The sequence below is a fragment of the Leucopleurus acutus genome (genome assembly GCF_964270905.1).
Source record: "Leucopleurus acutus genome assembly, chromosome: 21".
In the NCBI taxonomy this organism is placed as follows: domain Eukaryota; kingdom Metazoa; phylum Chordata; class Mammalia; order Artiodactyla; family Delphinidae; genus Leucopleurus; species Leucopleurus acutus.
Window position 1 is genome coordinate 30128772 of NC_139163.1, and position 14735 is coordinate 30143506.

The 14735-nt window shown below is 42.5% G+C and overlaps 1 protein-coding gene across 1 annotated transcript; it reads right to left on the reverse strand.

Annotated features, from left to right (window-relative positions):
• Nucleotides 1-201: 201 nt before the first annotated feature.
• Nucleotides 202-3045, reverse strand: LOC309977587 (small ribosomal subunit protein eS25-like; the record flags this gene model as incomplete). The annotated part of the gene is made up of 2 exons (XM_082863735.1): nt 202-725; nt 2998-3045. The coding sequence occupies 2 exons, from the start codon at nt 3043-3045 to the stop codon at nt 270-272; spliced, it is 504 nt and encodes a 167-aa protein (XP_082719861.1). The 3' UTR covers nt 202-269.
• Nucleotides 3046-14735: the final 11690 nt, after the last annotated feature.

A 14735-nucleotide genomic window follows, 5' to 3' on the forward strand; every position in this document is an offset into this window, starting at 1 on the left:
TGCGGTGGCTTCTCTTGTTGCGGAGCACAGGCTCTAGGTGCCCTGGCTTCAGTAGTTGTGGCTCGTGGGCTCTAGAGCACAGGCTCAGTAGTTGTGGTGCATAGGCTTAGTAGTTGTGGTGCACGGGCTTAATTGCTCCCCGGCATGTGGGATCTTCCCGGACCAGGGCTCAAACCTGTGTCCCCTGCATTGGCAGGCGGATTCTTCTTTTTTTTTTTTTTGATTTAATAAAGTTTTAGTTTTCAAAATATACAGTTGGTGGGACCTGTTCATGCATCTTCACTAGCAGCTGGAGCATCTCCACCCTTGGTATTTCTGGTATACATTACTTGAGCTCTGTGCTTTGAAACCAGTTTAATAAGTCCTTTACTAAGGAACTCCTGCAGGGCTGCCCTGGCCAGGGAACCACGAATCCTCAGTCTCTCAGAGACGACAGCTGGACTTATAAGCTTATAGTTGGGAACTTCTTTACAGAGTTTGTCATATGTTGCTTTGTCAAACAAGACTAGGTTATTGAGCTTGTCCCGAACTTTGCCTTTGGACCACTTCTTCTTTTTGGCCTTGCCCCCAGATTTGTTCACTGGGTCTTTGTCTTTGTTGGCTGACTTTCCAGCATCTTTCTTCTTCTTGTTGTCCTTGGGCGGCCTAGCGAAGCTGGGAGAGCAACTGCTACCACTGCTCCTCGCTAAGGTGTCGGACAAAAAGGGCAGGTGGATTCTTAACCCCTGAGCCACCAGGGGAAATCCAGCCCCTGCAACTCTTAATATTCTGTTTTTTCCTAACCTGGGGGCTTCACTTTCTCAGAGCAACTTTCTTCACCAGCCATAAGTAATCTCACACCCAGCTTCGACACACCCAAGAGGACCTGGATGTTTAAATTCAGCTCTAGGCTCTCTCGGCCTTAACGCCATCTTCTGAGAAACCTCCGAGCCATGAGAGCCAAGTGGAGGAAGAAGAAAATGCGCAGGCTGATACGCAAGAGAAGAAAGATGAGGCAGAGGTCCAAGTAAACTTGTACACCCATGGAAGCCGCAGGAGCAGAAACAAGGGCAGCCAGGGGCCAGGGACGCTGGTACAAATTGTTGGACTGCATGCCCACTGTCTAGAACTTGTCTCAATGGACCTAAAGCATCTATGGCCATTCTGATCGCCTCAGCCACCTTTGAGAGACCCACCTTGCTTGTATCAAAGTGGTCCCTTTAGGTCCTTGGCCCTGGACGTGGACAGATGTGGGTCACAGACCCACCCCTGGACCAATCAACTAAGCCATGTAGGTGGGACAGGGTGATGGGCTCAAATTAAAGCAGGGATCCATTGGTGACCAAGTGACGGTACCAGGGAGAACACAGAGACTCCCCTCTGGAACCAGAGTTGGGCGGGAGAAAGGGCATTCTCAAGAGAGTCGGGGTGTAGGGAGGGGCATTCTCCAAAGCTGAGATATGTGAACAAGTGCACTGGGCCGCTGAGCACGGGAGCCAGTCCCCCATGACTGGTAATTATAATATAATCTGCTTTCCAGCTCTCCCCTCAAGCCCTCCCAACCCTCGCACCAGATGCTCATTGGCTTTTTGCCCCACCTAGTTACCAGCGATCCTCTTCCAAATCAGTGAGTTTGATGGGAATTGTATCGTTACTGTTTTCTAGAATTACTGAGCTTTGCCATGGGCACAGGCTGCAGACCAACGGCTCCTCTTACCAAAGTCACCTGAAGTGATGTGGGCGGAGGTGCTCTTTTCCTCATGAATTATTCCACCTGCAGTTGACTCGCGCTTTATTTTACTTCCCTTTTCACATCTGTGGCCCAGCTCGGCCCTCTGCCACCTGGTGTGACTATTATTCCTCCTTCCTTCCATATTGAGCAACGCAGCTCTCTCCTCCGAGGGCGGCACAGGGCCCCAGCAACCCCGGCAAGTGTGCCCACTTACTCGTAAACAGTTGTGACATCTGCAATCTTAGCACGAGAAGGGCCCATGGCAGTCAGCTGGTCCAACCCTGTATCTTACCGGTGAGAAAATGAAGCTAAACTATTATATCTGAGTTTCTCAAGGTCACCCAGGACAGCAGGGGCACAGGATAGCTGAGGTCTTGGTGCTTTCTGGTTCCTAACACAGTGATGTCGTCAGGAACAGGACAAAACGACCAGCAAAAAATAGAAACGGGGGTGGTGCAGAGAATCGGGTCCTGTGACCAAAATTCCCCACTGTCATCCTGCTCTTTGTGTTCTCGCTTAAAATAAATCCGTTCCCCTTATGAACACATGCACTGCAGGACCCCTCACCAAGACAGGACGAGACTCCTGTCCTACTCAGCAGTTGGTTATCAAGCCACTATCATGCTCTGTGGGGAATGGAAAAAAACAAACAAACAAAACACTCCAAACCAAACACCCCAGCCAAGAAAACAAACAAAAAACACATAAGTTATGGTCCCTAACCATGGGAAAGTTTTCAACCGGTTTGGGGGGAAAGGCCCAAAATATTTGATCAAGTTTAGGATACAAGGACTGTCAGAGCGCAGGGTGGGATGTTACTGAACACGTGGTGGAGACCAGCTTCCCAATACTGCCCTTGCTCTGCATCTTGTCATCGTCCTACGTAAAAGAAAATGTAATAAAAACTTGCCCCAACCTCCATAAAGATGCCCCCAAGTCTCCTCCAGTTGACTTTAGAGGTTGAATAAACATAATTATTGTGGAAAAGGGATAAACATCAAGTGCCAGGAGCTCAGGGGGCGAGAAGAGTGTTCGGGGAAACCCCTCCCGAGGGCTCTGATTACCGCCCCTCTTCTGGCTTATGCACCAGCTCCTCATCTGATGTCTGAGAAACTGAAATCCTGTAGCAGAGGAGGGGAGAATAGGACCAGAACTCAGATTGCCTGGTTTGTCAACTTCCAAACGATCATATGCTGCAGCAGATGCACACAGGTTTTAAAAAAATCAAATAGTGCTACAAGGCTTATCACAAAAAAATAGCTCCTTTCTTCAACTGCCACCCTTACCTGAGAGGTGGTCACTTTCAGCTTTACCTTCTTAGTTTCCTGTATCATGCTTACGCTGCTAGTTCTTGATTTTTCCTTCTATGGACATCTTACTATGAAATATGAGATTTTAGCTCCCTTACTACTCTCCCTTCCAGTTACATAACGATTTAAAAAAATTATTTATTTATTATTTATTTATTTTTGGCTGCGCTGGGTCTTCATTGCTGCACGCGGGCTTCTCTCTAGTTGCGGCGAGCGCGGGCTATTCTTCGTTGTGGCGTGCAGGCTTCTCACTGCGGTGGCTTCTTTTGTTGTGGAGCACAGGCTCTAGGCGCGCAGGCTCAGTAGTTGTGGCGCACAGGCTTAATTGTTCCCCGGCATGTGGGATCTTCCCGGACCAGGGCTCAAACCCGTGCCCCCTGCGTTGGCAGGAGGATTCTTAACCACTGCGCCACCAGGGAAGTCCCACATAACAATTTTATCAAATCAATGTTCCATGTTTACATTAGTATTAAATATTTATGTAAACATTGTTGAGAGAAGAGCCATGTAGCACATGGTGATTACCTTTTCTTTCCTATATAACTTTTTGTTTTTCCTGGAATTAATAACTGCCTCTTTGTTGTTATTTAATTGGTTTTTTATGTGTCTTTAATTCATCTTCTAACTTTATGAATTATAAACTTATAATTTAAGAGTTACAAAATTCTAAATTTTATAAATTAGAATATAATGTATTAGAATGTATTGAATATAATGTAATGTATTAGAATATAATGTATAAGAACTATACAATTCTTCCTAATACATCCAAACACATCAGGTGATCTCCCAATTTCTTACTTTTTCTTTTGAATGTCTCTGAGATTCCACAATCCTGAATTTCTCTGACCTCCAGCTCAGATATGGACTGCTTTTTCGTAGGTCTGATGCACAGCTGTGATTCTGAAACTTCCCTTCATCTTCATCCTGGGAATTCTCTCCACCTCTCTCCTGTGTTAGGCCTATTTTCCAGGGATCTTAGTTTGTCTCTCCCTTTGTTTGGGAGGAATGCATCTTCCAGTAGCTTTTTGGGAATGGGGGAAAGGGAAGTGAATTTTTTGAGACAATGGATGCCTGAAAAATATCTTTATTCCATCCACATGTTTGTTTTACACTTTTGTTGGGTACAGAAGTCTAGGTTAGAAACCGTTTTTCCCTCTTGAGGCCTTTTGAAGGTCTTGATCCTTTTGTCCTGCTGTTCAGAAGGCTGGTGCCATTCTGACTCCTTGACTTCTCTGCGTGTGACCTGTTTCCGGAAGCTTTAGGGATCTTCTCTTTATCCCTGAAGTTCTGAAGTCTCACAGTAATGTGAGAGGTTTGTGAGGGTTTGTGTTCATTCACTGTGTTGGACACTCGTTGGCCCTTTTAACTGGGAAACTGATGTATGTCAGTTCCAGGATTCTATCTTGATTTAGTTTCTCTGTTTTCTCTTTTTGTAACGGTTACTTAGCAGGTATTGAGACTCCTGAATTTATATCAATTTTTTTCATCTTTCATACTTTCCACCTTTTTGTCTTTCTGTTTTACTTTCTGGTAGAGTCCCTCAACTTTATCTTTCAACCCTCCTATTGAATTTTTTTCTATCATATTTCTAACCTCCATGACGTCTTTCTTGTTTTCTGTATGCTGTCTCTCTCCCTCTTTAAAGGGCATCCTGATATTTTTGTAAAAGGTATTATTATTTAAAAAATAAACACAGTATCTTTTTAATCTCAATATTATAGTATTTTTTTCTCTCCCTGCATTGCCTCTGTTTCTTCAAAGTTCCCCCTACTCCCCCCATTTGTTTTCGTCTACATTTTATGTTGGAGGATTCCCTCAAATATTCGATGTTTCTTTTTTTTTTTTGGCCGCGCCATGCAGCTTGTGGGATTTTAGTTCCCCAACCAGGGATCGAACCCAGGGCTTCAGCCATGAGAGCTCAGAGTCCTAACCACTGGACTGCCAGGGAAGTCCGTATTCAATGGTTCTTGGTGGTGGTTCACAGTTATGAGCGAGGCACTAACATCTATTTGAAAATGTTGAGCATAAGTGAGCGGCCTGAAGACAGATGGGTGCACCAAAGCCATTGTACCAGGAGACAAATACCTGATTCTGTAGCCTTTGTCCCTTGAGCTGCAATATTTTCCAATGAGTTTATACCCCCACGTCCCTGCCTAGGGTTGGGGGTGAGAATTGGGGAGGTATAAGCCTTCTTCAGCATTTTTCCAGCCAAATTGGGCAAGGGAGATGGGGGGTGAGTGGTGGCATTCTGTTCATTATGCGGGCTGTCATTCCACTGTCTTATTTCTGTCCTTGGTGGAGCCTGGACCCTAAGCCCTGAGCCTTCCTTGTTCAACCTCAGTCTTCTTCCTCCTCACGCAAGGTTTCAACCCATCTTCCTGTTTCCAGCCCCACCCAAAGCATACCTCCCTCCCCACTCCTTTCAGAGGCTACTGGTCCTTGAATCCCTCAGCCTGTCTGGGGCTTGGAGATGCTGAACAGCTGGTTTCTTGCTGCTTCCAATTTGCACAGGTCTAGGTTTTTCTGATATAGTAGGTAGGTTAGTTTCCACTGATCATAGCTTTTGTGTTTCATAAAGGTTTAACATTTATTGTTGGTTGTGGCTGTTTTCACATTCTTTGTCCTTGAGGATGTATGCTCCTCTCCTCCCTTGCTGCCATTTTAGTGGAGGTTTGCAAAGCAGCAGAGATGAAATTATGTGTTCAGTAGACCATGCCTGACTCAGATTTCCACACGCCTATTTGAAAATTCACTGTTCCAGCTTTCTTTCTTTCCTCTGTTTCTCTCCTTCCCTTCCTCCCTCCCTCCCTCCTCCCTTCTCTCCTTCTTTCCTTCTTTTTCTTCCTTCCTTAATCCCTCCTCTGTCTTTCTCTCTTCTAGAACGCTGTTCCTCCCTCCTTGACGGCGTTGGGGAGGCTGATGTCCTCTGCTTTTTAAAATACTTTGAATATAAGTAGTACCTTGGACTCTGGTTTTAATTTAAACACATCACGGTTCTGCAGTGGACTTAGAAATACCAACAATCCACAGTCTGCCCTTCCTAATCTCCTGCCTTCCTTGTACTTGCTGGGAAAACTCTTTGGTATTTCTAGGAAGTAGAGTACTGGCATTTCATCCATTGCAGGTCCAACAAATTTTGTTCAGAGTTTGAGTTCCAGAACCTTGGCCCAGGGAGCATAGTGAGAGAGGGCAAAGAGCTCTTGACCAGGAAGGAAAATGGGGCCAGGTGAGGGTGGGACAGGGTATTAATTAACTGATGAATTAATTCAAAAATATGTATTGAGTGTCTACTATATTGCAGGCATTGTCATAGGTACAGGGGTTATGGAAATGAGTAAGACATTCAGAGTCTGGGGGGGTAAGACAAACAGATAAGCAAACACAACATAAGTGTAAGTGCCCTTCATGCTCAACAAAATTAATTTAGCATCTACTGTATGTCAGGCTCTGTACTACCGGGCATTTTTATTTTATTTATTCCTTATAATAACATTGTATGTTAGACATTATTATACCTATTTTTAAAATTAAAAATAATTTTTAATTATTTACTGTTTTTAAGAATTTTTTATTGATACGTTTCTTTTCTTAAATTTTTATTGGAGTATAGTTGCTTTACAATATTGTGTTAGTTTCTACTGTACAGCAAAGTGAGTCAGCTACACATATACATATATTCCCTCTTTTTTGGAATTCCTTTCCATTTAGGTCACCACAGAGCACCGAGTAGAGTTCCCTGTGCTATACAGTAGGTCCTCATTAGTTATCTATTTTATACATAGTATCAATAGTGTATATACGTCAATCCCCATCTCCCAATTCATCCCACCTCACCCCTTTCCCCCTTGGTATCCATACATTTTTCCTCTATGTCTGTGTCTCTATACCCATTTTAATATAAGGAAGCTGTCAAAATAGAGGAATATACAAATTTATCCTCCCTCTCTCTCCCCCTCTCCTTCTTTCTTCCTTCCTTCCTTCCTTTTATTTCTTTCTTCCTCAGTCCCTCCCGCTCCCACCCCGTCTCTTTCCACAGGAGAGGTGAGCCCCCCACTCTGGTGCCCCTGCTGGGCTCAGTGTCCATCTGCAGAACTGAAGGCAGGGGCTCTGCTTATCACAGAAGATCCCGTCTGAAACGGGCTCTTCATCCTTGGACATCACCCGTGCCATCTCCTCCCTCCCACCTCCAAATCTAGGGAGAGCATCTCGTGTTGGATCAGAAGGAGAATACACGTCCCACTGGTAACCAGCCGTGTTACTGAGCGCCGTCTTCAGCATGGAAAGGACCAGGGGAAATCAAGTCCTGAAAACCTTGCACTAAAACTGTCCCAAACCACAAAAAACTCCAATGTGCCATCCTTTTTCTCTTCCTCATTTTTTTTTCCCTTTCCTTTTTCTTGTCAAGAACAAAAATGTACCAGAGTATTGAGACACCAGCTAAGGAATGGCCATGAGGACAGAGGGGCAGGGAGGGACAGGGTTAGGTCTAGAGAGGTTCTTTAGAAAAGCAGACCAGCTGTCCCCCCGGGGGAAGATCAAGGGGGTCATGTGGGTGATTTGGGGAGAGGCAAGTACACACACCCCTCTCTGAACTTGATCAGTTTGTAAAGCTGTCTCTGAAACAGGAACTTGCCTTGGGTCTCCTGAACCGAGGGGCTCAGGTCTAGCCTTCCTCCTTGTCACTGTCACCCTGTCCTTGGTAGCACTTGGCTGGCAGAGCTGGGTCCCTTGGCCAAGAGCTTTGTTCTTCCCAAACCGGGGCGGGTAAGTGGAGGCTGGGCATTCCTGGGGGGCTCTTCTCACTAAGGATGAGGTAGAGGAAGTTTGGGGGTGGAGGCATCCGAATGTCCCATGCATAAAGAATGGGAGGTGGTGGTGGGGTACGACAGAGATTCTGTCAAATTACGGATGTAGCCGACTAGATCCAGAGCAATTCTCAAGGGAGGTCCTCCCACACCCACAGGGAGGCCAAAAAAAGGCTTGAAATTCAAATGACTTTTGGTGTTTGGGAGTGTGAGAGAGGGCACTGGTAGTAAACAGAACAGAAGGGGAAAGAGAAAACAAAAGGCCTGCTTGGTGTCTTTCCTAAGAAGCAGCTCAGGATGGCGGCAAAGGTGATCCGATATGAGGCTGGACTTGAATAATATTTTCTCTTATGTATCCACGGGCTAGCCTGCAAAGGGGACTATTCACACATTTTATATAAATTTGGTGTCTGCCCTGATTGCAGCAGCTGCTGTTCCCTCTCCTTTTTTTTAGCCTCTGTTTTCAAGGCGACAGGGCAGAGATGCTTTGCCCACACTGTACCCACACGCTGTCTCTGCTTCTCTCAAACCAATTCCTGGCCCTGGTTTCCTCCAAAACTTGGTCCTTTCAGGAATACCATCATATTTTGTTATTGTTGTTGTTTTTGCTTTGGGTGAGAAGGATGGGAACACCGTAGGAGGACAGATAAAGATGGGCCCCATGATGAGAGGTGAGAAAACAGTAATTACATTTGAGAATCAGGTAGACGGAGAAATTAAAGTCCCTTGGTCCAGTACTTTGTTCTGTCCAGGTCTCAGTTTTTCTCATCTCTTAAAAAGAATGATGAGGATTAGAAAGTGTTGCCAGATAGACTGTAGATACTGGACTCCCAGTTAAATTTGAATTTCAGATAAACAGCGAATTCATTATTAAAAGTCTGACCTTATAATTCTGTGTATTTGAGGTAGCTCTTAAATCCCCACCCTCAGGTGATGTTTAAAGGATGGGCACCCACGGGGCACACAGTCTTAGAGAATCAGTTTCTCCATCTGCCTGACATGGAGAGAGAGTGGGGTTTCATGCCGGTCTTCTCTGCTCCCGCCTGCCCTTTCACACCGGCCCTCTCTGTCTTCTAAAAAAGGAAAAAAAGGCATTGCCCTTTGTTGTAAAAGCCTCCAGGGCCAAGACAAGGGATGATTAGAAATATCTGTGTTTTTGTTGAGAAAGCAAAAGCCTTTTGTAACTGAGGCACAAATCATTTCACAAGGCAGGTGGCTTCCAACTGATGGCTTTCCATAAAACTTGGAGGAAAAAAGCCTAACTGAGTTGACCACTGATAGATCATTACAACAATTTTTTTAAAAATAGGCTTTATTTTTTAGAGCAGTTTTAGGTTCACAGCAGAATTGAGCAGAAAGTACAGAATGTTCCCATATGCTCCCTGCCCTCCAACCTCCCCCATAGAGTAATTTTTGACGTGATGTCTGACCTATAGCTCGAAGGAGTTCAAAAAATTGAATGACACTGCCAAATTCGGATCTGCTGAAAAACAGATTTTTAGCTCCCTGACAAAGGTGGACTCGCTAGAAATCTTCACACGGGGTTTGTGTTCATTGAGTCATTCCAGACGCCGCTCTGAAGCCGTGAGCCCAGAAGTATGTCCCAATTTTCCTTCCTTCTCATCAGCCCTAAGCACTGTCATAACAGCCTCACCAATTTGTTCATGTGAACAAGGTTTCTCAGTGCCTACGCTCATAAAAATGAGAAATAGATGGGTCTCTAAAGCTAGAATTGGACCTTGAGGAATAGAAATCTTCCAGTTCTCAAATTACATTGTGATTGCCATATAGCCCAGGTATGTGTCTGTGGCTGTCTTTTCATGACTTCCGGTTCTGTTGCTGTTACTTAGTTCCCATGAGGCCTTAGACACTTCTTTTCCTTACTCTTTTCCCATGTGTTTAAAAAAAAAAAAAAAAAGAGTAAGAGGGATAATACTGGTGCTAAACCAACTCATTCTTCCCTAAGTAATATTAATTAATGGATATTTTAACTAATTACACATGTATGTAAATATATAAAAGTACATATATTTATGTATTAAGGGAATAATTTCCAATAACATTTTACTGCTCTATGTTTCGTGATCAATAACATATATATTTACCTTGTTACAAATAATTGTAATGATGACTTAGTTTCCAAAAAATGTTTTAACACTCGGAGCCTGAAGGTCGTGGGATAGTTTTAAAATTTTAAATTGGAAATCTATTTACATAGGCATTTTTACTTCAGAAAATGTGAGGGGGTAATCAATAAGAGATGTTCAAATAATAAAAGATGTCATAAAAATATGACATTTGGATACACTTGTTTAGAAGAAGTGGAATGAATATAGAGTTCCAGGAAGAAAGGAAAGGATTTAACATTTCTGACTGTTAAAGAACTGCTTGTTCATTTTGAAAAAGGAATGATGGTAAGTGTCAAGTTACTGTGGTATTAGATTCTGTTGGATACATTTTAAAAGAGTGTTATGGGAATTCCTTGGTGGACCACTGGTTAGGACTCCACACTTTCACTGCCGGTTCCCACAAGCCCTGAGGCACGGCCCAAAAAAAAAAAAAAAAAAAGCTATATGACAGTTTTATTTTAAAATATACCATGCTAACAGAATACATCCTTTGAACCACTCAAACCTGTGATTAAAAGTTACACATGTCAATTTAAAAATGTTTGCAGAGATATGGAGTTTTCTAGCATTTTTTAGGGGGTGTTGGTAAAGAAAAGTTTGAAGACCACCACTTCATATCATTGTCTTCCCAACATTTCTGCTCATAATCCTTATATTTCTAGATACTTTACAACTTTGAACAATAAAAAATGTAGGCATCATTTTACCTACAATTTCAGAGGATTCATAGTCCCCAGTTCTTTGTACCTCATCATGTTGCCCATCTACTCTGAACTGGGTGGTAGTTCCAGGGTCATGATACAAGGGCTTAAATTGGAGAAACCAGAAATAAATCAGCCCCTAGACCTCAAGGCTGAACTATTTCAAGAACATGCAGTTACATTTCAGTGACCATGATTTGACTCATGGTGTACTCAGTAACATGTAATTACAAGCTGCGTTCTAACGGACTTGACTTCTACTGTAATGCTTGCTTGTCACCTTCTGAGTATAGGGGAGCTACCTCAGGGTTGGATGGTAACAAATTGAAATGATCTAACCGACCCTGATGTGCACCCCTCTGGAGAATGACTTTCTCGCATACCAGCCAAGGTTCTGGTGGACTTTCTTTTCAAGGAAGGCAAAAAAACGAATGCAAGCAACCATATGCCCAAATGGCAAAGGAAATCCACATCCAAGTGGGGGGAAGCTCAGTCACAGGGCCTGTAGCAGTTGAAATAGGAGAGTGAAGAAGCACCGTTCTTCACATCAGAACTGAAGAGTAAATGATAGTTCTTTTCTGTCATGTGCACTTCTGAGATCTCCTCTCTTATCAACTTTCAAATATACTATATGGTATCGTTAACTATAGTTACCACGCATCCATCCATCCCCAGAACTTATTTATCTTATAACTGGAAGTTTGCACTTTTGACCACCTTCACACATTCCCCTCACCCCACACTCACCTCGGGCAACCACCAATCTGTTCTCTGTTTCTGTAAGTTCAGTGTTTTGTTTTGTTTTGTTTTTTTAATAGATCTTTATTGGAGTATAATTGCTTCACAATACTGTGTTAGTTTCTGCTGTACACCAAAGTGAATCAGCCATATGCATACACATGTCCCCATATCCCCTCCCTCTTGCATCTCCCTCCCACCCTCCCTATCCCACCCCTCTAGGTGGTCACAAAGCACGGAGCTGATCTCCCTGTGCTATGCGGCTGCTTCCCACTAGTTAAGTATTTTACATTTGGTAGTGTATATATGTCGATTCTACTCTCACTTCACCCCAGCTTCTCCCTCCCACCTCGTGTCCTCAAGTCCATTCTCTATGTCTACATCTTTACTCCTGCCCTGCAACTAGGTTCATCAGTACCATTTTTTTTTTAGATTCCATCTAGGTCCATCCACCTCACTACAAATAACTCAATTTCGTTTCTTTTTATGGCCGAGTAATATTCCATTGTATATATGTGCCACATCTTCTTTATCCATTCATCTGTTGATGGACATTTAGGTTGGTTCCATGTCCTGGCTATTGTAAATAGTGCTGCAATGAACATTGTGGTTCATGTCTCTTTTTGAATGATGGTTTTCTCAGGGTATATGCCCAGTAGTGGGATTGCTGGGTCATATGGTAGTTCTATATTTAGTTTTTTAAGGAACCTCCATATTGTTTTCCACAGTGGTTTTTTAGGTTCCACATATAAGTGAGATCATACAGCATTTGTTTTTCTCTGTCTCACGTTACTTAGCATAATGCCTTCAAGGTCCATCCATGTTGCTGCAAATGGCAGGATTTCCTTCTTTTTTATGGTTGAATATATTTCATTGCATATATATATGTGTGTCTATATATATGTGTGTGTCTATATATATGTGTGTGTCTATATATATATGTGTCTATATATATACATACATATATATATATATATATATATATATATATATATATATACACACCACATTTTCTTTATCTATTCATCTGTCAGTGGACACTTTGTTTCTATGTCCTGGCTATTGTAACTAATGCTGCAGTGAACATGGGGGTGCAGATATCTTTTTGAGATAGTGATTTTGTTTCCTTCTGATATATACACAGAAGTGGAACTGCTGGATCACATGGTAGTTCTATTTTTAATGTTTTGAGGAACCTCCATACTGTTTTCCATAGTGGCTATACCAATTTGCATTCCAACGGTGCCCGAGGGTTCCCTTTTCTCCACATCCTTGCCAACTTGTCATTTGCTGTCTTTTTGATGATAGCCATTCTGATACATGTGAGGTGACATCTCATTGTGGTCGTGATTTGCATTTCCCTGATGATTAGTGATGTTGAGCATCTTTTCATGTACCTGTTGACTATCTGTATATCTTCTTTGGAAAAATGTCTATTCAGTTCTTCTGCCCATTTAAAAAATCAGATTGTTTGTTTTTTTGTTGTTGAGTTGTATGAGTTCTTTACATATTTTGGATATTAATCCCTTATCAGATACTGCAAGTATTTTCTCCCATTCCGTAGGTTGCCTTTTCATCTTGTTGATGATTTCCTTTGCTGTGCAGAAGCTTTTTGGTTTGGTGTAGCCCCACCTGTTTATTTTTGCTTTTGTTGCTTTTGGTGTTAAATCCAAAGAAATCATTGCCAAGGCCAATGTCAAGGAGCTTACCCAGTATGTTTTCTTCTAGAGTTTTATGGTTTCAGATCTCCAATATTTTAATTTATACACTTTTTTTTATGTACTTTTTATTTGTAAAGTCTTTTGTGGGGGCATTAAATAATTTTTAAAAAATTTATTATTAAGCAAAAGAAACATAATGCACATAATATAATATCTGAAAAATATACAAGAGCATGAATGAGTCCTGTCTCCTCTTACCACCTCAGAATTGATCTCCTCCCCAGAGGCCACCACTCTTACCAGCAAAACTATATGAAAATTTCTGATCACAGTTCAAACACATTTTCCTACCCCAAGGTCATCACTGGGAATGAAGAAGATCGTCTGGGGCACATATAACCTCTGAGAATGCTTGTTAACTTTTCTTTCCCTCCTTTGTTGTTGTCAGCTAATCCACTTACAGAGAGGAATGAACTGAATAAAGTCATTTTCTCCTCCCCCTCCCTCCTCCATCTCCAAAAGCGTTTCTATTTTCTTGGTTTCTAATCCACTGAGGACTGGGAAACCACATAACTGGACCTTCTGAAATTAGATCTTCAGCCAGAATCAAAGAGCAAGCCTAAGAAAGGCATCTCCATGAAGATGCAGGGACTTGGCTACGCAGAGGCTCTTCCCCTCTTACCTTCCGGTTCAGAGTTCTGTTCCAGGGATTGAAGTTACCAGAAAGTGACCTCCAGGTCAGGACCATGTTCCTGATATGTCTTTGCAGCAAACCAGGACTGTGACATCTTCTGACATTATATGCTGGAGGGAGCATTTGGCCACTTATCCAATTAGAACATCCAAACCATCATTATGCATTAGGTGTAAGGATAAATCTAGCTTGTTATTGTTTAATTCCTAAATGAAGGAGTTAAGCTGGACTGGGCTAAAACCTCCAGCCTAGTGTTGCACTTAATTTTAACAACATTTGACAGACATGTGGAGTCATCATACAAATTATGATGAAATTTGAAAGAAGATTCCTTAGCAAATTACCTGTCTCCAGTGACTCATACTGAGTTTCACCAGTTCTCAGGGTTCAAACTGCCAGTCAGTTTTGTATATCTTTTCCAGTGGCAGGAATTTTAACATGAATGGATATAAAGTTGGCTAAAATTTCTTGAAAAATATATCAAAGACACAATTATTTTTAAGTTGAAGATAAAGTTAGTGGTATGTTGTTGCTTTTTTTTAAAATCACAAAGCAGCTGTGAGATCTCTGAGGTACTTTTAAATTAAAAACTAGTTATTTGCTTATAAAGCTAACTTTTTTCCTATAATCATAAAATAATACATGCTTATTGAAGAATACTTGGAAAATTCAGAAATAGAAAGTATTCTTTTTATAAATTTATTTATTTTATTTTTGGCTGCATTGGGTCTTCACTGCAGTGCTTGGGCTTTCTCTAGCTGTGGTGAGCGGGGACTACTCTTCGTTGCAGTGCGCGGGCTTCTCATTGCGGTGGCTTCTCTTGTTGCGGAGCATGGGCTCTAGGCGTGTGGGCTTCAGTAGTTGTGGCACGCAGGCTCAGTAGTTGTGGCACACGGGCTTAGTTGCTCTGCAGCATGTGGGATCTTCCCGGACCAGGGCTCGAACCCGTGTCCCCTGCATTGGCAGGTGGATTCTTAACCACT